The sequence below is a fragment of the Artibeus jamaicensis genome, unplaced genomic scaffold (genome assembly GCF_021234435.1).
Source record: "Artibeus jamaicensis isolate MK-2021 breed Jamaican fruit bat unplaced genomic scaffold, CSHL_Jam_final scaffold_369, whole genome shotgun sequence".
Classification (NCBI taxonomy): domain Eukaryota; kingdom Metazoa; phylum Chordata; class Mammalia; order Chiroptera; family Phyllostomidae; genus Artibeus; species Artibeus jamaicensis.
In genome coordinates, this window is record NW_026522042.1 from 24,988,143 (window position 1) to 25,014,791 (window position 26,649).

General features: G+C 46.6%; 1 protein-coding gene across 7 annotated transcripts in view; it reads right to left on the reverse strand.

Annotated features, from left to right (window-relative positions):
• Positions 1 to 26,649, reverse strand: part of TRIO (trio Rho guanine nucleotide exchange factor) — a 322,877-nt gene that overhangs the window by 30,032 nt on the left and 266,196 nt on the right. For 6 of the 7 annotated variants that reach the window (XM_053657327.1, XM_053657330.1, XM_053657328.1 and 3 more), the window contains 3 exons: positions 9,269 to 9,561; positions 7,708 to 7,878; positions 5,046 to 5,141 (listed from right to left, as the gene is read on the reverse strand). In XM_053657327.1, the coding sequence (XP_053513302.1) occupies positions 5,046 to 5,141; positions 7,708 to 7,878; positions 9,269 to 9,561 (560 nt within the window). The remainder of the gene's footprint in view (positions 1 to 5,045; positions 5,142 to 7,707; positions 7,879 to 9,268; positions 9,562 to 26,649) is intronic. The other variant, XM_053657329.1, reaches the window with a different exon arrangement.

Sequence of the window (26,649 nt, forward strand, 5' to 3'; positions counted from 1 at the left end):
CACCGCACCAGTCTCAAATCCAGCAATTTTCTTTTCGTTTATATTCCTGTGGAATGGAAGCATGATCATTTCTGATGAGTGTGGAATTGTCTTGATCAGGCCAGTTGACCCCAGATACATCCGCCTGTGAGCCTTGGTGGGCCACATAGCAGCATCAGCCACCTACGTTTTAGTTTAAAACCTGGTTTGGTTCTTGATCACCTATGAAGCCATGACTCACACTGGGGCACACGGACCACTCAGCTAAAAACAGCGCCTCTTTCCGGGACACCCGCTCTTGCCAGCCGCTCTCTCCTGCAGGAAGCAGTTGTCACGCTGGCTTCAACCGCTAGTGGAGAGCTCCTTGCTTCTGTCCCCCCCCCCCCCCCCCCCGCCCATTCCCTGGATTTCAGGTTTTTTCAGGTAACAGTTTTTGCTGTTGTAACTCCTGTAGAACCTGCAGCAAAGCTCTGTGGGTGATCAATACATCTCAGAGTTAAATACTGATGACATCTTTCCTTGGATTTCCGTGTGACAATGATTTGCGATTGATTTCTTTCTAATTGGTACATATTCATTTTCTTCCTTAGCCTGAATTCACAAAATATAGGTTATAGTTTTAGAAGTTCCAAAGCAGCCCAGCTGGACATACAGAGATGATCAAGAAGTACTTAATGACTGAACTGGAAAAACGCGATCAACTTATCTTCAAACAAAAAGCCCAGCACAAACTGCAAGAACACAGTATTTCCTGTCAAACCAAATCTCTAATACTCGTCCCGTCTTCTCCCCTTCAGAGGACAGGCTGACGCGGACTCCGTCACCAGGCACAGCTGGGAGGACACGGTCCGTCCGTGCAGTCCTGCCCCTGCGCACCACACCCACAGAGCTGTGGAAACACGTCAGGTGCTGCTCTGACTGAGGAAAAGACAGTTGAGGAACAGGGTTGGATGGGCAGACAGCCCTCTCATTTTTAAAGAACTTGCCACTGACCTCGACTGGAAGCAAGTGTTTTGCAGTGAGCGGCAGAGCCTGACCACATTCCTTGGTTCTGGAGGTCTCTGGCAGGAGACCAGGGTCTGAAGGATGAGGGGGAGGAAGGCCCAAACTGTCTCCTGTCTAGATTTGCAAGGGAACAGCTGAAGCTCATCAGTTTCAACTCTGCTCACTTGAATGGTGAGAAAAAAAGAGAAATACCCCAGAAGCACCCTCTCGCTGAGGAGTGAGGAACGAGGTCGACTCCTGGGGTCCGGGTATGGCTGTGGGGCCATCCTTCCACAGCCGGGGGGACAGGCTGTCTGGACCAGACATGGGTGGGCGTCCATGCACAGGGCACGGCTGGGGTTATGTGTTCTCATCACATTTACGCCGTCCACGCCCCCCACCGCAAAGCTGGCTCGGACCCGAAATGCCTGGGACTTGACACATTCAGACAAATTACTTGTGAAGTCCTCTGGGTCTGTGGTGTTTGGTGGGCAGGTTACTGTCAAGTTTCTCTGTTTCTTAGATGGAGACAGGTCTGTACAGCTGTTTTCTCTTCTGCGGTTGGTTCTGGTCTAATACATCTTCTTAAAAATTGTCCATTTCATCCAGGTTTTCAAATTTTACTTTCGAAGAGGTGAACAAAGTCATGTGTTAAGACTGCTTCAATTCCCTCGGTTTACTGCTCCCTTATGGTTTTTTATTTTGTGAATTTGTGTTTTCTATTTTCTTCAGAAGCTTACCTACTATTTATATTTTTTGAAGGAACAAATTTTTGGCTTTATTATTTTTCTGTTTTCTAACTCAGTAACTTCTGCTTTTATCTCTATGAATTCATTCTTTCTTCTTTGCTTTATTTTGTTGTTCTACTACCTTGAGTTATATGTTTACTTCATTAATTGTCATTTTTTCTTTTATCTTTCTTTCTATTTAGATTAATGCAAAGAATAAAACCCCAAAGTCAAATTCAAACGGCCCCCACTGTGGCTATCCGTTGCTATTGCTGTATTGTAGATGCTCAGGAAAGATACACCGTCTTTGAATACTGGTTGGATTGGGAACATGGAGACGAGAGAGAAGCAAACCCCAGGGAACAGGTTTCTGGGCGATTCCGACTTTTTGGGTTGAACCCTCTGGTTTTGGGGTTAAGAAGTTCATTTCCATGATCATGTAACAGTTGAGCACTTTCCTCCTTCTCCTCCCCAGTCCAATCCATTCATTCACAGCTTCTGATGCATAAACCGGCCAGTCTTCAAATCCTGTCATGAAGACCCTCTGGCCTACAGATTCCCCACAAGAAGATGAATGTCATGACTAAGGGTCTACAGCACGTAAGACAAGCAGGAGTAACTCAAGAGTCACAGGGACCAGAATGGGGGGAGAATATTAAATGATTCTGTAGAGTTTGTAGGGACAAAAAGTAGTTCTTGTTAGTCATTACAGAGTTAGTGACAGGACATCAATACCGAGTTCTGTTTCTCTTGGACCAGAAAAAGAGGCAGAATCTAGATTACATTCTCTGGAGGATGAAGAAGGGGTGAGTCCATCACACCAACATGAGTTTGGTTCTCCAGCGGGGAAGGAAAGGCATGTGTGAATGCCCACACGGCGGATCCCTTTAAGACACTCAACGAGCTGCACTTCGAGATCTCCAGTTTACTGCTGAAGGACAAGTTCGAGCGGCTGCAGCCCTAAGTGGGAGAGTCTGAACCCTGGCCTACCTGACTCTAAAACCTATGCCCTTCCCACAACACTAATAACTTTGTGTTAGGAAGAGACATACACCAGTGGAACTGGAAAGGGGGAATAAACAAGTAAGAGCTGAAAGAGATAAGCCACAGAACTCCCCTACATTTGGAAGTCTATCTAAATTAATCACAAATGAATCTCAGACCACTTAAAATGGAATACAACTTAAATGTGCAGAATAATGACTATCAAGTTGACAAAATGTTGCCGTACAGCATTCCTTGGGAATACTATTTCAAATCATAGACAAGACTGATTTTAATGGTTATATATAATTGATGTGATGAATGTCTGTTTTTAAAATGTTTAAGGATGCTTGAAACTCACTGAGTACAATTTAAGCATCCTTTGTTTGGATCATTAATCAACTTCTGTCAAAGAGACAGCCAGGATGTGCTTTAACTCAATTCACACCGACACAATCCCAAATTCTTGACCAGTGGAGTCAAGTTCTTGAGTTCTCTGCCAACTCCCAGCAGCCCTCCTTGTCTAACTTCCTGTCTAACTTCAGAGTCCAGGGCATGCTTTTCGGAAGACTGTACGACTACCCGAGGGGGGAGTTCCAGGTATGGCAGGGCAATAGTGTCCGTCTGAAGTTTCCTTGATATAATTCCCATTTGTCCTAGTTAACCAGTTTCATTAGAAGCTGGTTAGGAGTGGGAGAAGAAATTGGAATGATGTATATAGTACCTACCATACTGACTGAAGGAAGATACACTTCTAATTTTAAAGAAGTATATACCCTTTGATGTAGCAACTCCAGGGCTAGAAATTCGTCCTATAGATATGTGAGTAATCACAGATACAAGCGTGGATGTTTATAATAGTAAAAAACTGAAAAAAACCTACAACTTATTATATATTAGTATGAAATTTACTTAAACGAATTATAGTATAATCATGTCTTTCCCTTATTAGCTGGCCAAATTTTTAAGCATTCTGTGTGCCTCAGTTTCCCCATCTATAAAATGAGATAACAGCTGTGTGTGTCTACCTAATAAGGCCATGGTGGGGAGTATTTACAGTAAAACATGCTTGGCACTTAGAATAGCACCTAGTTTAGAATAAGCCCTTGGTGGTATTATCACTGCACCCATCAATAGAATATTATACAGCTAGTAAAAGGACTGAGATAAATCTATAGGCACTGACATGAGAAGATCCTTAAGATGTATTGCGTTGAGAATCTTAAAGAGTACATGAATCCATTTTGAAGAAGGCACGTGCACACATGCAGCACGTACGTCTGCACCGTGAGGAAATATGTCAGATGGTTCAAAGTGAAAACTGCTGCAGACCGGACTTGTGGGAGCGGTTGGGGGCTTTTAGTTTGGGAGAGGTGACTTTTAAAAGATGTTAAGTAACTTTACAGGGGTAGTGTAATATACTAGTCTAAAAAGTTGTTATTACCATTAGTGATTTTTCCACTTCATAGTTAGGAGAACTGAAGAAACATGGAAATGTCTGAATCAGAAGTAATGCACACCTGTCTAACTTTAAAGAATCAATACCCGATTTGGGGTGTTTAATAAAGGAATCCGTGTGGACCAACCACAATGCAGAAGTTACCAAGAAATCAAGTGCACACGTAACCACCACACTGTAAAGCCGAGTGAAAGGTCCTGGAGACAGCAAGAGGAAGGTGTCAGCCTACGTGAGTAACCACTGACTCTGGCCACATCTTTAGACAAGACTGGAATTGACCACATTTGTTACGAAGGTGCCGACACTGGAGACAGTGTAGGTGAAGGAAAGGATCAACCTTGGCTCTTGGGAGGTACCTGTACTTGGGGGCTTTGGAACAAGATGGGTATGTTAACAATGTAATTTTGGTGGGGGCTTTGAGCCATGTACTATCTTGATCTCTGGAGGGGCAGGGGTCAAAGGTGAGCCATGCAGTCAATCATGTAAATGTGACTGAGCCCCCGTAAATGTCTGAATACCCACACTTGGGTAAGTGCCCCTGTTTGGCAATACTCTGTACATACGCCGGACATTGTCACTAGGGGAAGCCAGCACTGTCCACGCCGACTCCACTGGGTGAGGACAATGGGCAGCTTGAACCCGGAACCTTCCTGGGCCCTGCCCCACATATCCTTCCTGGCTGACTTTCACCTGTGTCCTTTCATGCAATATAGTGCAACTGTGGCTTTTCTAAAGTTCTCAGTCCCTCAAGTGAACTATTAAACGTGAGGATGGTCTTGGGGACCCCAAAACTGAGCAGGACTTCAGATTCCTTCTGTAGCTCAGAGCAACACAGGGCCAAGGGCACATCCACCTGTAGCAGCACCTCGGAGCAGCTTCCAAACCTCAGACTTCCTCTGGGGGAGCCTTACCATCTTGCTTTTCACGAGTTCCTCAATTGCACTGACAAGCTCGGCTGCACTTGGCGTTTCGGAGCTGGTGGGGCGGACTAAGAGCCGAGAAGAAGCCTAAGGAAGAAGTTAAGAAAGAGAGAGGGAGGGGGAGGGGAACGCCTTATGTTAGTCACTGGACAGACAGTAAATTCTCCTGCAAGCTCAAGCTTTTTTAAAAGTAATTCCAGACAAAAAGACCACAAGTTTGTCTTTGTTTGCATTTATTTAAAGTCATCCTTTTAAATTTACAATATTCTGACATGAAATATTAAATAAAACCTGTCTCGGAGACATGTGGAAAGCAGACAATGTCTGTTTTTAATCCGCAGTCATGTAACATCATAATGTTTTTCAGAGAGGTGACTGGGCACGGGGAAATTCTAACTACAGCGTTTGCCAGCTGCTGGCTAGGTAGGGTATTGGCAGAAGAGGAAAAAATATAGGGTCTGATTAATGGGAGCATGAAAGGGTTAAGGTCTAATGAGTGATTCCTTAAATAAACAGGAAACAAAACAAGATACTAAAAATGGCTTCACTGTGCTTGTGGGGTTAAAAGAAAGAAATGAGAAAGAAAAGGAACCAGGGTGCGCTGACCAGACAGGGAGGAGGGGGGACGAGCTCACCATTTTCTGTGCCATCCACTTCCCCAATGATTAGTGCAGAGTACAGAAGATCTGTGGCCGCACAAGCTATCAGATGCCGTTTACGGCTAGAATCAGGGTGTACAGGGGTGACAGTTAAGGATCTGGGGGAAGGGCTACTGAGTTCAAGTTCAGTAATTAGCAAACAGGGTGTGTTTGCAGATTACTTGCACTCTTCACTGACTGGAAACTAGAAGGGGGCGTAATATGAACCTCGCTTCATATTAAGGACAGCGGAGATGCATGCAACACACAGCGGCTGTCCTAACGATGCGCTTCGCACAGCAGACAGATACGGGTTTATGCGTTTACAATGAGGCTGCTACGTATGTGGACTCAGCTGTGCACTTTGCAAAACGAATGTTGGCTTGGTCTAATGAAATCTGGAGTATGAGGTGAAGAAAACAAGGAAAAAAAGTCAAATGGAGAGATAAGGAAACTGAGCCAAAACAGACACGGAACACAAATCAACATAATGCTGCGGTGGAAGTTTACAAAAAGAGAAAACAGAACAAAACAAAATATTAGTCACAAGATCATATACTCTCTGGGAACATCACTACAAATTTTTGTAAATGAAGAACTGCTGTTGACAATACCTAGTGAGATAACACACTAACCAATAAATGGTTTTAGCAAACAGAAGAATATAGTGTGATCCCCGGCTTAAGTGGAGAAAAATACTCTTATTTGGTAAATAACCAAGCTTAGCACCTCACTTTTGTCTACCCATCCAAATTTAAGAAGTTTTAGTTTTCTGCTTTTAAAGAATGGGATACTTTCAAACACTACACACCAGCTTCGGATTGTTAGAGAAATGACACAGCCCCACTGCCTCCGCTGCGCACAGTGTGGGGTGAGGTCCTCTTTCACCTCGGGTCCCCCCCCCCCCCAGTGGCACGGGGAATGCCCCAAACTTCAGGAGCAAACCCAAGCTATATCCTTCCGCCAAGACCTGCAGCTCCCTGACTGTGTACTGAGTGCCACAAAAGGAGGAGGAGGTAAGTTCCACAGCAAAGGCGCTGGAGAAGTATCTGCCTTAGGCTGGTTGGACTCCTGTGCGATCTGCCTCACCAGCCGTCAATCACTGGGCCCTGGCCGACCCCCGGCCATAAAACAGGCAATTCGGCAAGAGACTGTGATAGCACCGAGGAGGGAGCCAGGAAAGAAAAATGGGGAAAACTGATGCAGACATCTGTTTGACTCCTAAAACGTAGTTATTGCCAAAAAATTAAAAACTAAAAATCACCAGTAATGACTTCGCAGCACTGTTTTCAACACCTGACAGTTTGGGGGAGCACAATGGGCCGGGATGTGAGAGGCCAGGCAAGCCGGCCACCAGGCTTCCTTTCTGATATTTTAGGGTTCTAGAATCGGGATATATTAAATAATTATGGATTATGCAAGAACTCTAAGAAACAGCAAGAAAAGACTGACTTGGCTTGAAGCCTCCACAATGATCCAAGGAGCAGTTTCTGAACTGACTCCGGTCCTTGGACGCCCATCCCCACAGTCCAGTGCCGTCCTGGTTCCTTGGCACGTGGGAGAAAGGAAGTGGACAGCAACACCATTTCATCTGAACCCAACACCCCTGTGCAAAAACAGCTAACGGGGAGATCAAGAAGGCCTAACGCTCAGTGAGGACACAGTCACGCAGAGTACCAGTGACTCTCTGCTCTCTCGGGGACCCTGGTCAGGATAGTAAAAAAAATGATTATTTTAAAAGTAGCAATTACTGCGGCACCATTAAAAATGCATTGAACATATTTATATAAACGCACATGTATGAGAAACTGCACACATCGGCCTATTACTTAGTCTAATTGGACTCTGTCATCCACAAAGATTTTGGGGTAAAACCCAGCAGAATCTGCCTGGAAAAGCAGCACACTTCCCAGCTGCCCCTGCACAGCCCCAGAGTCACCTACGTCCTGCAAGGAGGCTGGAGCGGGGCAGCTACTGCAGGCCCCTCCCCTCCTGTGGGCAGCCCAGCCGCCTACCTTGTCGTCCTGGGAGTCTGGCTGGAGCAGGCTGTGCTGCTGGATGGCCATGGGCGGGGGCAGAGGCACGGCGTCGGCCCCCTCCTCCCCTTCTTCTTCTCCGCAGCTCTGCATGCCCGAGGACGAGGACTTGGAGAGCGTGCCGCTGCTCAGGCCCTCGTTGCGGCCCCTCTGAAATCGAACCGACATTTGCTCATTATACTCTAGGCCCTGATCACCAGTGTCAGTTCACAGAAAACACGAGCCCTGAGGGGTTAACTGGAAAAATGCGCCTGGACGGAAACTCGATGGATGGATCACAGGAACAAGCTCTTTTCAACCCTGGCGGTGACTTCACATCCCTCCCTGCAACCCAGCCACCTTGCTTGTGAACTTGGACGAGAGAAGGGCCAGTGAGTGTGCCTTTTGAAGGGGCTGCCAACGGTATCTGTTAGGCTTTGAACACATCATCTCATCTTCAAGAAGGAAAAAAAATGTTCAGAAACTGGAACCATAACCCTCACGGTGATTCAGATCCTCTGGCCCATGCTTTGCTTCACTTTTGGTATCTTGCTAGAACAAATTTCATGGAAATAATAATGGCATAAAAATGCAATCCAAGGTGCATTTTTAAGAATCTGAATTATCACACGAATATTCCTCTATTCTTACTTTAAGAAAAAATTTCAGTATTATTTCTGTCACGGATTTAGAAACGATGGGGTAAAATGAAGCACACGTGCCAATGCAAACCCGGGGCAGAGCCTGCCCAGGAAAAAGGGAGCAGAGAACCCGTATCTGCAAAATGAATTGAATGATACAGAGCTTGTCTTTTCTCTCCGTCTGCCTTCTTCTTTTCAAGTCTAGGAGCGATCCTGGTGGGCCCAGTGAAAAACTCCGTGGGCCCCTCGCTGACACCACCAGGGCTTTTGGCCCAACTTGGGGATCAGGAAAGAATTTTAAAATGTAATTTAAAGCTCCCTTGTCCCCCACAAAAGGAAATGAAAAAAAAAATCCCTGGCTGACAGACACACATTTGTCTTTGATGACATGGGAATAACCCAGTGTTTACTGCTGGGTTAGCAAAGTAAATTAACTGGGTATTTCCTACTCAGGACGGATGTAAGTGAGAATATGGTGGTGGGTGGAAATAACTGGAGGACACACACATTTCTCTAGTCCTTCTACATCTGAAACTGGTGCTTTCCCCGCACTGTGCTACTCCCGGGGGTTAGTGCTAACCTCACTAAATCTTTGTGACTGCTTACATCTTTGGCAGCACAGGCCAAGACTGGTGGGCACCTGCTGATCTCGCCCCTAGTTGAATGCGGAGGGGAAGGGCTGGGGCGGCACGGGGCCCACTTGCTCTGGAGCGGGCCCGGGGGACCCAGGCTTTGGGAGGGAGGGGCACGGTCCTCTGGTTGGCTTATGACCCTGCTGACATGGAAGCAGCTCTTCCTGGAGCTTGTCCTCACGCTGGGAGGCGAGTGGGCTCCCTGACACCACCAGGCACACACAGAACACAGAAGCAGAGGACAGCTGTCCCCAGACCAGCAGCGCCACCCACACCCGGGGTTCTGACCTCCTCGACGGTCTCGTCCTGTGGGGTGGCCGCGCTGTCGTCCGAGTCCTTCTGCGAGCCGGCGTCGGCGCTCTTGCGGACCTCCCTGCTCTTCTTGTGCTTGTGCGCCAGCTTCTTCACATGCCCATCGGCCTTGCCGCTGCTCAGCCGCCGCACCGGGCTCGTCAGCCACTTGCGCAGAGTGTTGCCTGGGCGCTTGGGGCCTGGGGAGCTCTGGGCCCCCATCATGTGGGGTTGAAGGGAGGCCACAGAGGCAGGCGGGCTGGCATCGTTACTGGAGACGGACAGCGAGTCTGCAGGGATGACAGAGACAGCAAGAGTAACTGCATGGCTCACCAATGCTTCCAAATGTCCGAGAGGAGCCATTGTGCCCACAAGCCTCAGCAGCACCGAGTGAAAGTGGAGACTGAGCGGACGGCTCGATCTGTACCCACTGGCTCACCCTTCCGAGTAGAAACCTCACAAAAGGAGGTCCATCCCTCAGACGCACACTTTCCAAATGTTTACCAAACTTGAGTTACGCTAGAGATGCTTTTACTCAAGATGTTCTGCCCCCTCCAAGAAACCCCAAGTGTCCAATCCAATACTATAACCACAGATTTAAACTGTCAGTATCACTTAAAATGCCAGACATTGGCAGACAGAATGTTTAATTATTTTACCCATTTTCTTGATAAACAAAAACTAAGAAAGAATGGTTTAAAAAAGAACTTAAAGGAAATTAAAAACTAATCCTGATGGGTAAATGTTACTAGTCTGATTCACTCCCAGTGAATAAAAGTACACAAATGAATGTATTTGTGTGTGTGTGTGTGTGTGTGTGTAAATCAGTATAGGTTTGACCCGGTCAGACTTTGTGACAGATGGCAGCCTTCTGGCAAGTTCAGTGTCAAAGGCACACAGTGGCTGTGGCAAAGCTGACGGGTGTACTGGGAGATGCAGTCATGACCCCTCATTCACAGCCAGACTCTGAAACTACACAGATGTGTACGTCTTTGCTTTCGGCCTCAGCAAAGTTACTTCACATGTCGGAGCACATACCAGCAACAATTAACCAAACAACACATTTTTAAAAGAAATATGTGAGGAGGAGAAGTTCTTCCTCAACCAAAATGCTATACAGAAAATATATCCAATCTTCTTATTGGATCTTAAAAATTAAATATAGTCAACCCTGAGTTGATGATTTTTCAGGAGAACAAAGGAGATATAAAAAACTTAGGTTACAGCTGACACCCAACAGACCCATGGAGTTATGTGTGAGGCCTAAATTAATTTACAAATTGAAAACCTGGGTCTACCAATTGGACCCTGGCCCTTTCCCGAGTGCTCAGATCTGGGACTTCACCACAGTGGGATGGAATAAACACTTTACTTTAGGAAATGGCATGAGGAAGGAGTTCATTCACTATGCTCGTTACTTTCTGAATCTTTTGAAGCCTTCACAATAAACTAAAACAAATCATTAAAAGATTCTTTCACGCGGACACCTATACTAGCTATATTTAGCTCTGCTGGCACCGCAAACCATTGTGCACACAGGCAGAAAGAAAGGGCGTTAATTCCTCCCAATCCTGCGATTACAGTGAGAGTCAACAGCAGCTTCCCACTCGCGCTCCAGACGCCAGGACGAGACAGCGGATGCCCGTCTAACTGCTGTCGCAGTGCCTTCCTGGCCCAAGCCTCGCTCGGCAGAGGGTATAATCTTCCATAAACAGACACAGCATTTTAGGCAGGATCTCTCATCTTAAAAAATCGAGGTTTCTCAGGGGCCAACTTTGGCTCAAAACTAGTCAAAACAGCATTCTGTTGAAGAGTAATAATTTTTCCCCCTCAATATGTTTTTACACACATTTAAAATTTTATTTATTTTTAAATGAGTTACTGCCAAAACCTTTCCACATTAGTCTTATGTTCCTCAGGTACCATCTGCACGAGGCAGAAAAGAACGCCCCCCTGAGGTGACATTCACCCAGTAAGTACTTCTGAGGGACGGTCTCAGGGACTGAGAAAAGGCAAACGAAGGAGACATGGCCCCTCACCTTTCAAACTCCTGGTGCTAAGTGACAACAGGAAGGACCAAAGGAAGAGGCGGGTTTGGGCATTCCACGTACCAGATAATAACTTATTCAACTAAAGTTTTTTTTTAAAGTACTATTAGCAAGACACGGTGACATACGCAGAGTCATTTAATACGCTGTGAGGCAGAGCCAAGCCCTGTACTTGCCACTGGGCAGAGATGAATAAAACCTACCTCCTTCACTCATGGGGTCCACCACAGAGTGTTTTCTGGAACCGCATAACTATCATACAGGCAAAAATGAGCACAAGCTATAAGCGAGGCTCAACACCGTTGGAAGCTGAGAAGAAAGGGAACTGGCTGGAGTGATCCCGGAGGGCTTTGTGAAGGAGGCGGCACTGAAGCCAGCCTTTGCAGGAGCTGAGGCGTCATCTGTTTGTTACTCAATGTACAGCTCGGGCCTCACCTACAAGAGGTGCTTATTAAGTACCCAGGGGAAACATCGGACGCCTCCAGCCTAAAGAAACGGAGCGTGCTGAATCACAGCCCACGGTTTAAGGAGTCACTTCTTCAGTGTATACGCCCTCAGCTGAATAACTGCACAGGACAAAGACCTAGGAGGGTGGTACGCAGGTGGGGGAGGGGCCCCATCCTGGGCAGGCGGAGCTGGGACTGGGTGTCTCCGGGGGAAGTCCACTGTGCCTTGCAGGAACTGGGGCAGGCAGGACTGAGGCCATACACTTTAACAAAACTAAATCAATTGCAGGTCTTAACACTCATAAGCAGAATACCCAGACATCAGAAGTAATGGGGAACACCACCTAAGTCAGCAAATGAACTTCACATGTATTCCTGTGCCTACACATGAGAAGCGGGGGGGATGTGGCGTGGGAGCAACGCAGCACAGCACACAGAATGGATTTTAAGTGCAAAGAGGATGCCTACCAGGAATCCTGAGAGTCTCTTTATCCACTACCACTTTCAGGGTTGCAGAACAGTGAGAGGGCTCTTGGATGGGGTGAGAGGTGTGGACAGGGTACCCCTCACCCCCAAAGGTACAGACCTCTCCAGCGGCCAGCAGACCCAGCAGGCCTTAGCAGACAGCACACAGGTACTGAAGTCAATTGGTGATGCTTTGGGGATCTAGGACATTCTATCCTTGTGTGAGAAAGGAACCAGTGGTTGTACCTACTGTGGTTCTAAAGAAAAAGAAATTAGAGACATTGTTTCCTAGCTTCTGTCCCTGAGTTCGCTGTATAGGATTTGGTTCTTGCACTTTGGAAAGCAGGTCCAAAAGAGATCTCCTCGTGTGGCGGGTCGAGCATTACAAACAGGCCGTGAACGGGCCGTCTCAGAGCCCGGAAGGGGCAGCGCTGCCGGTCTGAGCTCAGGATGCTCCAGACAGACTGAGGTCTCTTCCTGAGCTGCGTCTCGTCAAATTGCTAAAGTGACAGGATTCTATGAAACTGGGATACTTCTGATCTAGAAAAAAAATGCTAGCTGCAATTGTAAATTAAAAAGAAAAGTTTTGTCAATTTTTAAATTATATCCTGAAAAACAATTTTGTTTCAGAAGTCTGAATGTGCAGAGGAGAAACTTCATCATCGGTGTCTATGATCATCAGATATTTTGTCCAGTGCAGATCTGATACATTTGTCACAATTCTGGTGACGAATGAAAAAAAAAATAACCAAAAGCAAAATAGGTAAATGACTCCTCTTCCACTTTGTTTTTAACAGTAATGTTCCATTCTTTATGCTTTTGACATTCTCTGAAACACCAATAAATTGTATTTTATTTCTTTCTTTTCAATACACAAACTCCTTTTTCCAAAATCAATGGATTATAATAGTCCATCTGTATACTCTTTACTGGATTGTGATATAATGCATAAAGCAGGAGTTTTAAAAATGTAAAAATTATTTAAATGCAATCATTAATAGGATGAAATAAAGTGTCTGCTATTACATTTAGTTACCTGAAGTACAGACCTTGCTCGTGAGCCCAACTGGTCTCTTGCAAATTTGAAGTTAAATGAACAGGTCCTGACGACATCCAGTAGGATTGAGTTTCCCATGCTACGGGCATTAAGGGAGAGTGTAAATCACACAATAAATCACACTTCCTAAAGCTGGGAGAGTACATCCAGCTTTAGGAAGTCTCCTTGGGAAGAGCTTAAATTACTGTCTGCAGCTGGTGACTTTCCCAGAGCAGCTCCTGGTGGCTGAATGCCCCATGTCTGCAGAGCCTGCTGGGGCCTAAGTCCTGCTCGGGGGCCCCTGCCCCCATGATCTTGTGCTTCTGCTCCAAATGGGACTGTGAACAGCTTGGGCCAATGGCAGGAGTGGTCCTCGGGCAGAGAGCCTGTGGCCAGAGCTCTATATAACCATTACAGGACAGCTCCTTCCTGGCTGGGTAACCATCGAGACAGGAAGCTGGCTGTGACCTTGACTCCAGGCTTCAACGTGGAGGGTGCTAGGTCTGCTTTGTGTATGGCCACCTGTCCTGCTGCCAGCAGGCTTTGTAGCACAACCTGGGGCCTAATGGGTGCATGTGGAATGAATGATGATGGCGTGGTTGAGCGATTCAATGGCCAACTGCTGACCATGTCCCAGCCTCCGCGTCCTGCCTGATGACTTAGGCCTCACGTGCACAGAGACGTCCTGCTGTGGGGCACACCCTCATCAGTGTTGAGATGAGCTACAAGTACATTTTTAGTCAAGTTCCAAGTTTGTGAGTTAGTCCTTATGAACGGTAATTCAGAATAGCTCAAGGTTATTCTTGCACTGGCCTGCACTATACAACCCTTTTTTGCCAGATGGAGCCAGGCTAGATGCCCCTCGGTGAGGGTGGTATGCACCAGAACATCACCCACCATGTGTGGCGTGGGCATGCAGGCAGAAATAGAGTACAGGAACAAACTGTTTGAGAAACAGAACGGAAAACTCATCTGTTACTCTCTCACATTCCTCTCAACTTCCACGCTCTTGGGAAAAAAAAACTAACACTCAGTGCTATGTTTTTCAGCACATGAACTTTCACCTCTGTAAGAATGCCTGCAGCTCATGCCATGCTTTGTTTGGGAGTGTGCTTTCCTCTTTTCAGCTTGGGGAAGCTCCCCTGACTCAAGGTCCAGATGGAAGACCGATTAAGGATGTCAGAGGAACTCCGGACTTGTCAAGGGTCTGAGTCCGCGCCGGCTCTCCCACTCAGCGGCCATGACCCCACGCTGAAATGCTGGCATCTGAGTTTCCTTATCTCACATGGCTGCAACAGGATCACACAAAGTCATGGGAATGAATGAGCTTTACAAAGGGCCAAGCACTATTTACAAATGTAGGGCAGTCGAGGCACTGGCCTCCTGGCCTCCCAGCCTCCCTGGTCTTCCAGAACTTAACTACACTGTATGCATGCAAACTGCAAGCACCCAGAACACGGGGCTTTGCTTCAGTCACTTTTGTAGTCACAGGCCCAGCATGCTCAGACACACTCAAAGCCATTTTTAGATGTATGAAGGATGAATGAATCGCTGTTACTTCTTTTTCAAAATAACTTGTCCCTTATGAAGGGGACAAAGGAAATTTTAGCATAAAGAAATATAGTCAGAACATCACGGCCAATTAAAAAGATGCTCGAGCATGTGTGAGAAAGTCATTGGTGATCTGCCTGAAGCCCTGAGAGAGAAAAGTCAGTAAGCTGACCTCTCCTTATTTCGAGGAGGAAAACAACCCCAAGAAGACGGCTTCTTGGCTGATGTCAGAGTTCACACAAAGTCCATGCTAGATTTCTTCTTAGAATAATGAAAAAGCTAAAGAAAGGAGGGTGAAGCTGGAGCCCTGACCCTCAGCCCCACACAGGAAAGAATTCCACCATGGAATACACACACACGCACACACACCACTAAAACTGCTGCGAGAGGAGAAATCGCTTGCTGTTCCCAGACTGTAAATTTGAGACATCTGTGATTAATAAAGCACTTTTTAAAAAAATGTAAGAAGAAAAGGAAAAGAGCCCATATCCTGCTAGATGCAGACTAAGAAGGATCGAATTTCGTTTTAACCCTCTCCTCATTTTTGGAATGGTGAAGACTTGAAGATGTTTGCTCTTGTTCTAGAGTAAAACCTGGATTCCTGCGGATGGCTGTGCACCGAGTTACAAACACCAGCCTCTGAATCTGAATGTGTCGCCAACATCTGTGCGTGCCCTCCGAGGCTCTGTTGTGTCTCCTCCCCTACAGCCTTAGCAGCCTGCTCCAGCGGGGCAGAGATTTGTGCTGCTGCTTTACCCCGGATCTCTGGAGTTTAAAGCCTGCCTTCACCTTAAAGTGATCACTTTACAGACTGATGGTCATTCAACTGCAACGGGGCCGAGTTCCAGTCCCACTGTGGCGGGCCAGGTACTGGGCCTTTTGCAAGGCCTTCATTTCCTGATTGTGAAATGACTGGTTCCCGACCAGGCTGCTGGGGAAAGGAACAGAAATGGTCCTAACCATTTGTAAACTGATAGCCTAACAGGAACATGAAGCAACAGTCCTATTTTTGCAGAGAAGAATAAACAGCCAAAGACAAGTTAGAATGCAGGGCACAGTGGAGCTGGGAGACGTGCACAGAGGCATCTGGGTGACGAGGGCCAGCAGTGGGAAGACAGAGCAGTTGGGACAGTGAAGCCTGATCTCTCCAGATGGCCAGTGTCTCAGTGTCCCCCCCCCATGCCACATGCTGTCAGCCATGCGCGCATGCGGGACCAGTGCTGACCCTACAGCACGTCGGAGGAGGCACGGCCGCCACATGGATGCATGCACTCCACCCGCACTGGGACACTTTCCAGTAAACAGCTGTCTCACATTTCAAATTCTCCTCCGCTGACTCTAAGAACAAATTTAGCGAGTTCATTTTAAAGAAAGATGTTTCCATCTTTCTGTCCATTGTAGGTGTTTGAAAATACCGGTCGCGTGAGCGGTGCAGTGATGGCCTCACATATACACTCTGACCGAGGCAGAACACAGAGCTCGGCACACTTCCAAAGCAAAGTGTGCGTTTACGACTCTGGCTGGAGGGACTCAGAAAAGTGTTTGTTAGTTATGTGCAAGAAAAAGGTAATTCAAGGACACTTTGGGGCAGTTGCTTCTGAAGTCTGAAGGTAATCCCATCAGACTATGTTAAAACAGACTGGGACAGGATTTAATCAGGGGCACCTGGCTTATCAAACCTCTGTCTTATCAAGAATTCCATGCAGCAAACCATGTTTTTATTTAGGAGATTCTTCAACCACATCAGGAAGGCTGAAATAAATGTACTTGTGGAAATCAGATCAATAAATTACTTATGAAGTAATTTATTAGAGCAAATAAGTTGTTAGTTTAGGACTGCTGCCTAGGTTGGTTTGAATAAACCAGACCAAAATTTTGAGTAAATGATTCTCATCTTTATGTTTTAAAACTGGATTTTAATCCCCTGCTCTTGGGATCAAGGTAAACTTTTGTTGGAATAAAAAACAACAACAAAAAAAACCAGACCACAGCACTCCAGAAATCCTCCTGAAGATCACATAAAAAGCAAGGTAATCTGTAGAGTACTCTTCCAGATGCATCTCTAGGGCCACACTGTCTCTAAATTTTATAGTGATCACATCACCTCCACATGCTGGGGTGATTTCAGGCAACTGACTTGCCCAGATATGGTGATGCTTTTGGTGGTTCATAATATAGCAGATCTTTTTAGACTATTTTTTCAAATTTAAATCTACATGCAATTTGTGAATAAGTGTCTGAAAACCCAACTGACTTCTGGTTTTTCATTCTCGCTACCTTACTGTTACATGTTTCACTCCTTTTCCGTGCACAAGCCAGTGGCTCTTGGTTCCTGGGCACAGGGACAGTCATCAGGGAGTGAAACGGACTTGAACTGGACGCTGCATCCTCAGTGAGTGGCTGCTTCTCTGCACACACCTGGCTGCAGGTGCTCTCAGGTTCCAGGGTTTTACTCCACGCTCTGCCATGCACATTCATGTGGACAAGGGAAAGAACCCTTGAAAAAAGTCAGAAGCTGGGTGGAGGCACTGGGCACTAGTTTGCAGGATGGCAAAGAAAATGTGGCAAGAAAACACTAGATGCAGACTTCACAAAATTTCACAATTTGGTGACACAGTTCACAGTGGGTCCTTAAAGGCAAAAATGTGAACTCTGTGTTGCTTTCAAATACAAAGTGAACACAGAAAACATGATGAAGAAAGATCAATTTCCCCATCTTTTAAAAAAAAAATAATCCCTAGATTCAACCTGAGGTCCAGCATAGCGCAGCCCACAGCTCTCATACTGTAATGAAGAACACATGGTCCCTGCTGCCTGAGAAAATGCACATAAATGACTTACACATTCACGCCCCTCCCCCCCCAGTTCACAGGGGAGCCTCTACTTGCAGCCCACCTGGGGAACCCTGAATAAAAGAACACAATGTAACCACTGGCATTAATTAAAACAGACTCAACTAGAAACAATGGGCTCAATTAGGAACGACTGCTCTACCTTTTTGTGAGGGTTGAAGGCCAGAGTGTGGGCTGGGTGTACACGCAGCAGTTTCCCTGCTCTGTGCTCTAGGCCTAGGAGCCCTGTTTTGACAGGAACAGCCCCCTCCAAACCACCGAGGGGGGAGCAGGAGGGAAAGGGGCCTCTAGCCTCCGCCCACCTAACAGAGCGTGCGGACAGAGGCTGCATGGGCACACATTTGCTCCTCTCTGATTGGAAGCAGCTGATTTGCTTCCCTCTCTCAGGGAAGCTGTGAGTGCTGCTTGTTCCTGGGGTGGTTTCTGAAAAGAGTTAAAACATTACGGAATCATTGGAAAATGTGGCTATGTCAACAAAGGCAAAACTCCAAGCATCATTTTTCCTCTCAAATTCCTTCTTGGGAGGGGAATGCTAACCTGTCAGAATTTCTAGTCAGAAAACCATCTGATTTTAAGGTCCTTCTCCATTTGAATTTCACCACTTGTATTTCCAAGGAAGAAATGTAAAGAAATTTAATGAAAGCAGATGGGATAAGCCTTTGCTTGGCCAATCAGATAAACAGCATACTGCATACTGCTGAAGTTCAGATCTGAAAGCACCTCAGAAATAAAATAACGAGCAGGGTCATTACTGATGGAGAATAACAAAAAGAGTGGCTGAATTTTGATCACCGCAGGAATTTAATGCTGACATGAGTTATCCAGGCCCTGAAAAAATAGGACCTGCCTCACCTGCTGCAACAGGGATGATCCCAGGTACCAGTGGGGCTGGTGACCATTTACCACCGGGCTGTTGGTTTCCAGAAAAAGAGGAGCTTGGTAGATGTCATGGTTAGTGACCCGAAAGCTTGGCAAGGGCAGCTATAGCGAGAGGCAAACTGGCCCCTAGCAAAGCCAAAGCTGAGGCACCATCCTGTGGGCACTGCGGGGTGGGACGGGTCTGCCTGACGGCCCTTCTGGCAGGTGGGCTGACGGGCAGAACCAGGCACACCTGGGTCAGTGGCTCATCAGGCGCAGACGCCCACACACTGTTAAAACCACATGGTTACAGAACACAACTGTTGTCCGGAGGTTCTCCGCTTTCAAACTCTGCTTTAGGCCAGAGCCTGCTTTTAGTGCGATCCTTCTCCCCTCAGTCCAGACACTAGCTTTGTTCTGGGACAGTTTTGAGCCTATAGTCCCGTCTTCTTGGAACGGCAGGGCCATTTTCTCTGCTTTTTATGGGAGCTACAGCCCTGCTCTTGGGAGATGAAGAGCAGGCTTTTTCTGCAACCAAGTCTAAGCTGTCACAAAAGGAAGAGAAATCCCTCAGGGAGGAGATCTCAGCTCATTTCTGACTTTTACACACGGACAAAAGCAGATGTTTCAAGATATGCTTGCTGGATGAAAGAAAAGACAACTTTTCAAAAAACGTACATAAAAATGAGGCCGGAAACACACACTCAAACCCTGCACGCTGCAGGCATTAATGTCTACCAGAGCTTTCGGACGCTTCCCTACCCGGCCCTCAGGCTCCGAATGCAGGAGCCACAGGGCTCTTCAGCGTCACTGGCCAGAAGGATATGACTCGTGAGAGGAGGTTTCCCATCAGCCCTCATGTGGGAAGTTCTCCAGCCAGTCGGTGGCCCCAGTGCCCACAGCAAGCCCCACAATGGCACTGCTCCACGTGCAGTCCTGGGCAGCGGAAAAGACAGGGGCTGGCCTGACATCACTGAGTGCAGAGGCTGAGGGTGAAGAAGGCCTTGACACCTCACCCGATTCCACCCCCATCCCCCCACAGGATGAAGCAAAAGGTGTGAGCCCCAGTCCAGGCTGCTTCACGGAGGCTCTGCAGGAGAGGGCGCTGCGTGCGACCGCAGGCCACCCAGGGCCCAGCCGCACAGGCGGTTAATGACATCCTGTGGCATGCTGATCTTGGCCCCGGTCTGCGGTCTGCGTAAAGGCTCAGAGACCAGGAAAACTTCTAAATGCTCCTCTATTCAGTTGGCTTTTACAGAGGCTGAGACCCTCTGTGTTCCCAAGAAGTCAAATGATTAATATCACTTACACAAAGGAAGACTAAAACACAAATCCTGTGTGTTTATCAGATTACTTAGCATTTAGTATACTGCTGACTTAGGGATAATGAGGTTGCTCTATGATAAAATAATGTGTTCTTGATTCTTAATTTCTTCACTTGGGAAGTCACTTCCAAGGCAATACAGTATTTGTTCTTGTTCTGAATAGATAATCATTCTTTGAAAGAACAGAAAGTGAATTTGAGGGGACATAAGCAATCACAGGATGCTCACACGACACTCCCTCCATCTGACTCTGCCTTTCAGAGGTTCTGACACTAAGAAACATGAATATTTAACCTGTGGGCACAGTTACTCCTGATATTAAACACGAAGTGTTAGTCGTTGAAGTTCTATCTTATTTGAAGGAGGTTTACATTTGGAACTATGTTCTTCCTGATGAATTGTTATGCTTTTGATTAACGACTTATTACTCATTGAAAAAAAATGAAGTAACTTAGGCAACCTGCTTAAAGAAAGAAGAAACCAAAGATTTTTTTTTAGGGGTGATACGTAGATTTGCAAAGTTGGAAGTGCCTCTAAATGAAGACAAAGACATCCCATGTAAAATGGTTTAAAAGAACATTCCGCAGCTAGCAATTTAAACTATGTGACTGATTTATTTCAGGTGGCGATAGCTTTTCCTTCATTTATATATAAATTAATTACTTTAAATTAAGACCAGACTCAGAATACTAACATGCAAAAGTCTTTTTCCTACAATCTAGAAAATGCACGAATTGCATAAGAACTCACCTAACCAAAATACACCACAAACCACACAAACTTGTGTTTTCATAAAGTCACACAGCTCATTTCATACAGCCATGTACTCACTTTTACACAGCACTGGCTAAAGCGAACCTGGCCTTGGAACGCTTTGCTGGGAGCTTGCCAGACTGCATCACTCTTCACATCATCCGCCCGCAGGTTAGCTGAAGTTGCTGTCTCAAGGGACGGAGTATTAGTTTGGAAAGAGTTACAGCTGTGCAGAGTCAGGAAATGGACGATCTCCCCCCACCCCAAACCACAAAGCAAATATCTAGGACATTATATTCTAGGGTCCCTGGTGGTTTGGTTCAAAAACAAAGAAATGAAAAGCCCCAACCAATTAGGAATTCCTCTCACAAGTGTATTTTTGTAGCACCTCTACCAAAAGTCAAATGCTGCTCTAATTAAAGCTGAGCACGGGATTAAAATGTTAACCACACAGCTGAAAAGGCAAAAAGCCCAACATGTCCACTTCCAAGAACACAGGGGGTAAGGGTTGCAATCTCATAACCTCATCCAAATTTGATTTTATGACATCCTGCCCTCGAGTCCCCTACAAGAACTGAACGGCACTGAATTTCAGTTTTCAAATTATGATTTTGTAATTTCTTGAGGACTGCCTGCTCTCTTTCCAGGAGATCACATGCTAAAACAACAAGAGCCAACAAACAAACAAACAAACAAAACTCCAAAACCCAACCCAGAAATAAGAGAAGGTTAGAGCAACTGCTGCTGGTTAACTCATGTATCCAATTTGGGACCTGAAATCTCCACCTGCAGTGCACCTCTGGAGGAGTGACTGAGTCCAGGAGAAGGCAGCCTCTAAGAACACCCTGCACCTCCTCACCAGTAAGCTGCCCTCTTGGGAACGCTTCACCAGTTGGTGCTATTGCGGCAGCTGAGCAACTGCTACAGTGAGAAGGAAGGAAGGAGGGCAGGAGGTTGGAGCGATTCCAGGACGAACAAAGCAGGCACAGAGACAAATGGAATGAAAAGAACGCCTCTGCGAGGAACGCCAGTCAATGCGCAGATTCTGCCTTTGGCTTTAATTAGTGCCCGTGTGACAGAACGGCACTGCCAGGGCAGGGAGGGAAGGAGGGAAGCAGTGTAGGAAATACCCAGATAGCCTCTGCCTGGCAAGTGGGGGGGGGGCGCTAGGGAGCTGGGGGAGTGACCTGGGTAAGCACTGTGTGTTGGCTTTCTTTCCAGCTGGAGAAAGACAAAGGAAAAACATCCAGTTTTTAGTTCTCATAACAAGCACTTTCTGTTCTTGTTATTAGACTCCTTACTCAACTTCACAAGGGCCACTGGGCCTTTGGGCCACTTCTTCCAGTAACATCCCACTTTAGGAGACAAAAAGGAAGGGGAGTTGCCTCAGGGCTGCAGCCTTCGGTCCAGAAGTTCCCGGTGGCTGCACCCTCAGCCGTGAGGCTAAGTCTAGGCACGCCCACACGGTGAGGTCCATTTTCATGATGACATGAATTGGTATCCATTGTAACACGATGCAACAGTAGAAATTTCTTCAACTTTGCATTTGAGAAAATAAACCATAGAAAGGATTGAGATGGCTTCTTTTAGTCAAATTTAAAACGTATAAATAAAAGATGCACTACTTTACATACAATAAGACTGGAAGAATACATGTCCAAGTATTATCTGTGGTTGTCCGTGGGTGTTATTTCCCCCTCTGCTGGCTGCATGTGTCTGTGAATTTCCTAAATTTTTTTTTTTTACAAATCGTATATAATTTCAGAGAAAAGACATATTTTGGGGAGGTGTACTTTGTTCACGTTTGTGAGGTTTTATGCGAGAACTGTACGAAATGACTAGGGCTGTGGTCCCTCCCAGCCCCCGCCCCCGCCAGGCCGGGAGACGGGAAGAGGAAGTGGAGGGAGCCTCCGTGTCCGGGCTCCAGGCTCACTCCCCAGCGCCCCAAAGACTGCACTGGGTTTATAGACTCACTCACTCACCCCCAAGGCCAACTTGCAGCACCTGGAGGAAATTCTTCAGAGTAAAAAAGCCATAAATTCGTGTTTCCCTGAAGCCTAGCTAAAGGGGAGTACTCAGAAGGACCACATACCGAAGAGAGAATCCAGCTGAAGAAGAGGAGGAATTCCGGAACCAGAGGGGTCATTTCCCCCACAGGCACCTAACTCAGGACCCCCAGGTTTCTAGGGCACTTGGAGGGAACACTGCAGCCTGTTTTTTAAATTTGGAGCTTTTAAATGAAAACTTCAAAAAGCTTTAATATTTCAAATTTTTATATTTGCCTTAAAAAAGGCCAAAGAATTTTTTTTTAGTTTCTTTGCTTTTTTTTGGCTAGAAATGTATACAAATTCAGTGCGTAACCCTCCCTTGCCCCAAAGTGTCATCATAAGCTCAGAGTGACAATTAAATACAGCTCTGATCAGTGAAAAGTGAGAAAACAAAATTATTTTAAAATTGCAGTCTGCTTAAAAGGAAACTGAACCTTTTGTGCAGTTTTAAGAGAACACGACCAGGGCAAGCATAGTTTTTTTTGGTCGCCGTTGTTGCTGCTGTTTTCGGATGAGGAGACTGCGGACAAGCGACAGTAACAAGGACTTAGCCAAGGTCACACTGGCAGGGGCGAGCCGAGACGGAACGCCCGTGGTCTGATTGGCACGTCAGCACACTGTTCACACTGCCTGATGCGTATTGTGCCTTCAACTCTGACTCACCTGAGCATACTGGAAAAGCAGAATTCTCTGAGACAGAATGTAGTTTGCACTGTAACTCAGGTGAAACGACCAGTCTTTATGGCTGTAACAGTACAGTGTTGTGCTGAGTGTGGGTGTGGTTTCCGCTCACTCCCAGGAAACTGACTGTCCTGGGCACTGGTGTCCTCGTGTGAAGGGGGCCCTGCTGGTAACCTACTTGAATACTTTGAAAATGGGCCTACACTATATTTCAGCAAAGAAATGTCTTTTCTACACTTAGTCTTATTTAAAAAACTGCACTGATGAGAACCCACACTCATCGAAAACCGAGAAGACTTGGAGAGAGCTCAGGAATGAGAAGGTACAGAGTTCACGCTCTCTGTATACGGATCTGTTTAACGTCAATGAAGATAGCACTGCATTTACGCTCTTCCCGGTTCAGGGGACCATGTCCAGCACTAGGTCAGATTCCATGAGTTTTACGAAAGGGTACACTTATTTCAGAATGAGAACACATTTAGTATTCCCTACTGTATCAGTATAACTGGATTCTCCCACTGGGACCCTTTTAAAAGGTAATCTGTAGTTCTTCTGGACTCCACTGTCTCTTGAGTTCTTGTCCTAACAATCATTTAGCAGGGAAACTCCATAGGCTCACGGCTGTGCAAGGTTTGGGTAACAGCAACATCCGCAAATACAAACACGCTTCCATGCAGATGGTTCCAGGCAGGACCGATTCACGTGCGGGACAAGCAGGACACCCAGTGAGTGTGTGAGAAGCAGCCAACCTGTGTGTTCCCAAGGCACTTCGACAGATGACCCCCGCCTGCTTTCAGGGGGGAAGAAAGGCTTTGTAAACCCTCTCTCTGATTTTACCAGGCATTTTAAAGTTACTTTAGGACTTATTTCTGGAATATTAATCCAAGCCATTTTTTCCTTTTCAAAAAGATGCATGTATATGGTCTCACAACCAATTAAATAAGTGGAATTGGACTGTATTAAAATACCTCTCATATAACATGATATTTAGGAAATTGTCTTGGAATCACTATGAAAGTTTGGAAAGAAATGAACAGTCATATTTCTCCAGGAAAAAAAAAATCAAACTAGAGTTATGCTTTCTCTCATCTATCTTTTACTGTAAAGAGATTTTTTTTCATGAAAATTCCAGAAGAGATCAATTTCTTTCCAAATCTGCGTAAGCTTAAAACGACTGTGGTGACAGCTAGAGTAACATCACCCCCAGTTTCCACTGTAGTCTGAGAACTGCCAGAACAAAAATATACCTACAAAAAAGCAAAAATATACTAACATCACCATCCTCCAGTGTTTAAACGTCAAGTTAATAGTGCTTCTGCAGAACGCCCAGGGAACCAAAACACTGCTAGGGTTCAAAATTCCCTGTATAAGAAAAATGATATTTTCTTAAAACCTCTGACTCTTTTTTTTAATCCTCACTCAAGGATATGTTTATTGATTGTAGAGAAAGAGTGGGGGGGAGGGAGGGGAGGGGAAATGGGGGAGTGGGGCGGGAGACAGAAACATGGATGTGAGAGAGAAACATTGATCACTTGCCTCCTTTTGTGCCCCAACTGGGGATTGAACCCACAACCTGGGTACGTGCCCTGACCAGGGATCGAACCCACAACCTTTTGGTATAACGGGACAACACTCTAATCAACTGAACCAGGGCTAAAATCCATTACTTCCTGGCAAACTGTTGGGGATGTTTATAATATACCGACAGCAATCTGTTGTTATTCCCATTCTGCAGGCAAAGAAAGTAAGTTCAGAGACCTAAGGTGCTTGACTAGAGACCTGCAGCTACTGAGTGGCTGATTTAGAACCAGACCTTCGGTGTGGTCAGCTGTTCCCTTCACCGCACGGCCACCGTTACCTCCAGGAGAGACCACGCAGAGCGCCGCCTGCCCTCGCCCGCCCAGCAGAGGTTCCCAGCGCACAGCACCACGCACGGGCGCCCCCGCTTTAGCACCTCCAGAGAGGGAAGCTGCTCTTGAGCAGTTCAATGAGCATAAATATGAAAAATGTTATGGTCGGCGACTTTTAAAGATGCTTTGATAGCTTCGTGAACTAAAAATACAAGAAATGTTATCAAAAACAGTGTTTATAACCAGCACGTTTAATATCCACACAGCCACCACTTATCCCCTTCAGGACCTGTCCATCGGAGGTAATTTTGCTGTTTCCCTCTGGTATTTCACGCAGAAAAATGTCAACAGTGCCACTTCCCCTTCAGGGGCTGAAAGACATTTCTGAGCCCCCCTTTCCCTCGGACCCCCTTCTTTCCTGGGTTCCTCCGCCTCAGCCCTTCCCTACCGAGCTTGCCGGACCCACTGTGCCTGCCCGGCTTTCACCAGACTCCACGGCCCGCTCCTTCTCGCTCCCACTTCTGAGACACGTGTGAATAATGGCTGGCAGAGAGTGCAGCCACACAAAACACAAAAGTGCACCAGGTCAGGAATGAAATTCTGGCAGGGGCCGCCCCTGCAGGTCTGCAGCAGACGGCCTGTGAGAAACTCATTTTAACGACTGCACAGCTTTGCCCAGATGTCAAAGGTTACTGCTGGAGAGTTAGCTGCCCCGGCAGCACGGCAGGGGCTCTGCGGGGACCCACAGACCTGCCGTGATTCCTCCCCCCACTTCGTTATTTTATATCCTGCTGCCTTTTCCTCAAATGGAGGAAAGCTTATTTACTTGGCATGAACCGTGTTTTCTTGTCTGGGTTCCAGTTCTGTGTAAAACTCCAGAGGCTGGCACACATGCATCCCTGGAAGTATGCTGGTGGTTACCGGGAGACCCTTCCCCCACATAACTTCACAGTATCTTGTTATACGGCTGCAGTGCTTAAGGGAAGGAACAAGAGAATCTAAACGCAAATGCGGGACACTGCAAGTTTCTTGAATTCTGAAAAATCCCACACAAAATTAAACCTGAAACAGACATACCACTGGCAGCGTAGATGCCTTCAGATTGTTTACATGCCGTCTATGAGAAGAAAGAGGTAATCGGAAGCAGCCCCCAGATAAGGAGACTGCCTTACAACCGAGCGATCGGCACACAACTGCATGGGGCAGAGTCCCCCCTTTCTCCTTCTGTTCCTGGAGGTCCCGGCAAAACACCCCCCCTGCCCCAACACAGCCCCCTATCACACCCGGTCAGCACCTATCACTCCAGGGCGAAAGCACACAACATTTTAAGAGTGGAGCACACAGCAACCGTCCCGGCAGCCACCCGGAAGGCAGCACAGAGGGTGCGTGTGCAGGAAGCATGGGTACCTAGGTCGAGGATCCAGTACTTGCAGGTGCCGGGCTGCCCACTGCTGCGGTAGGCTGA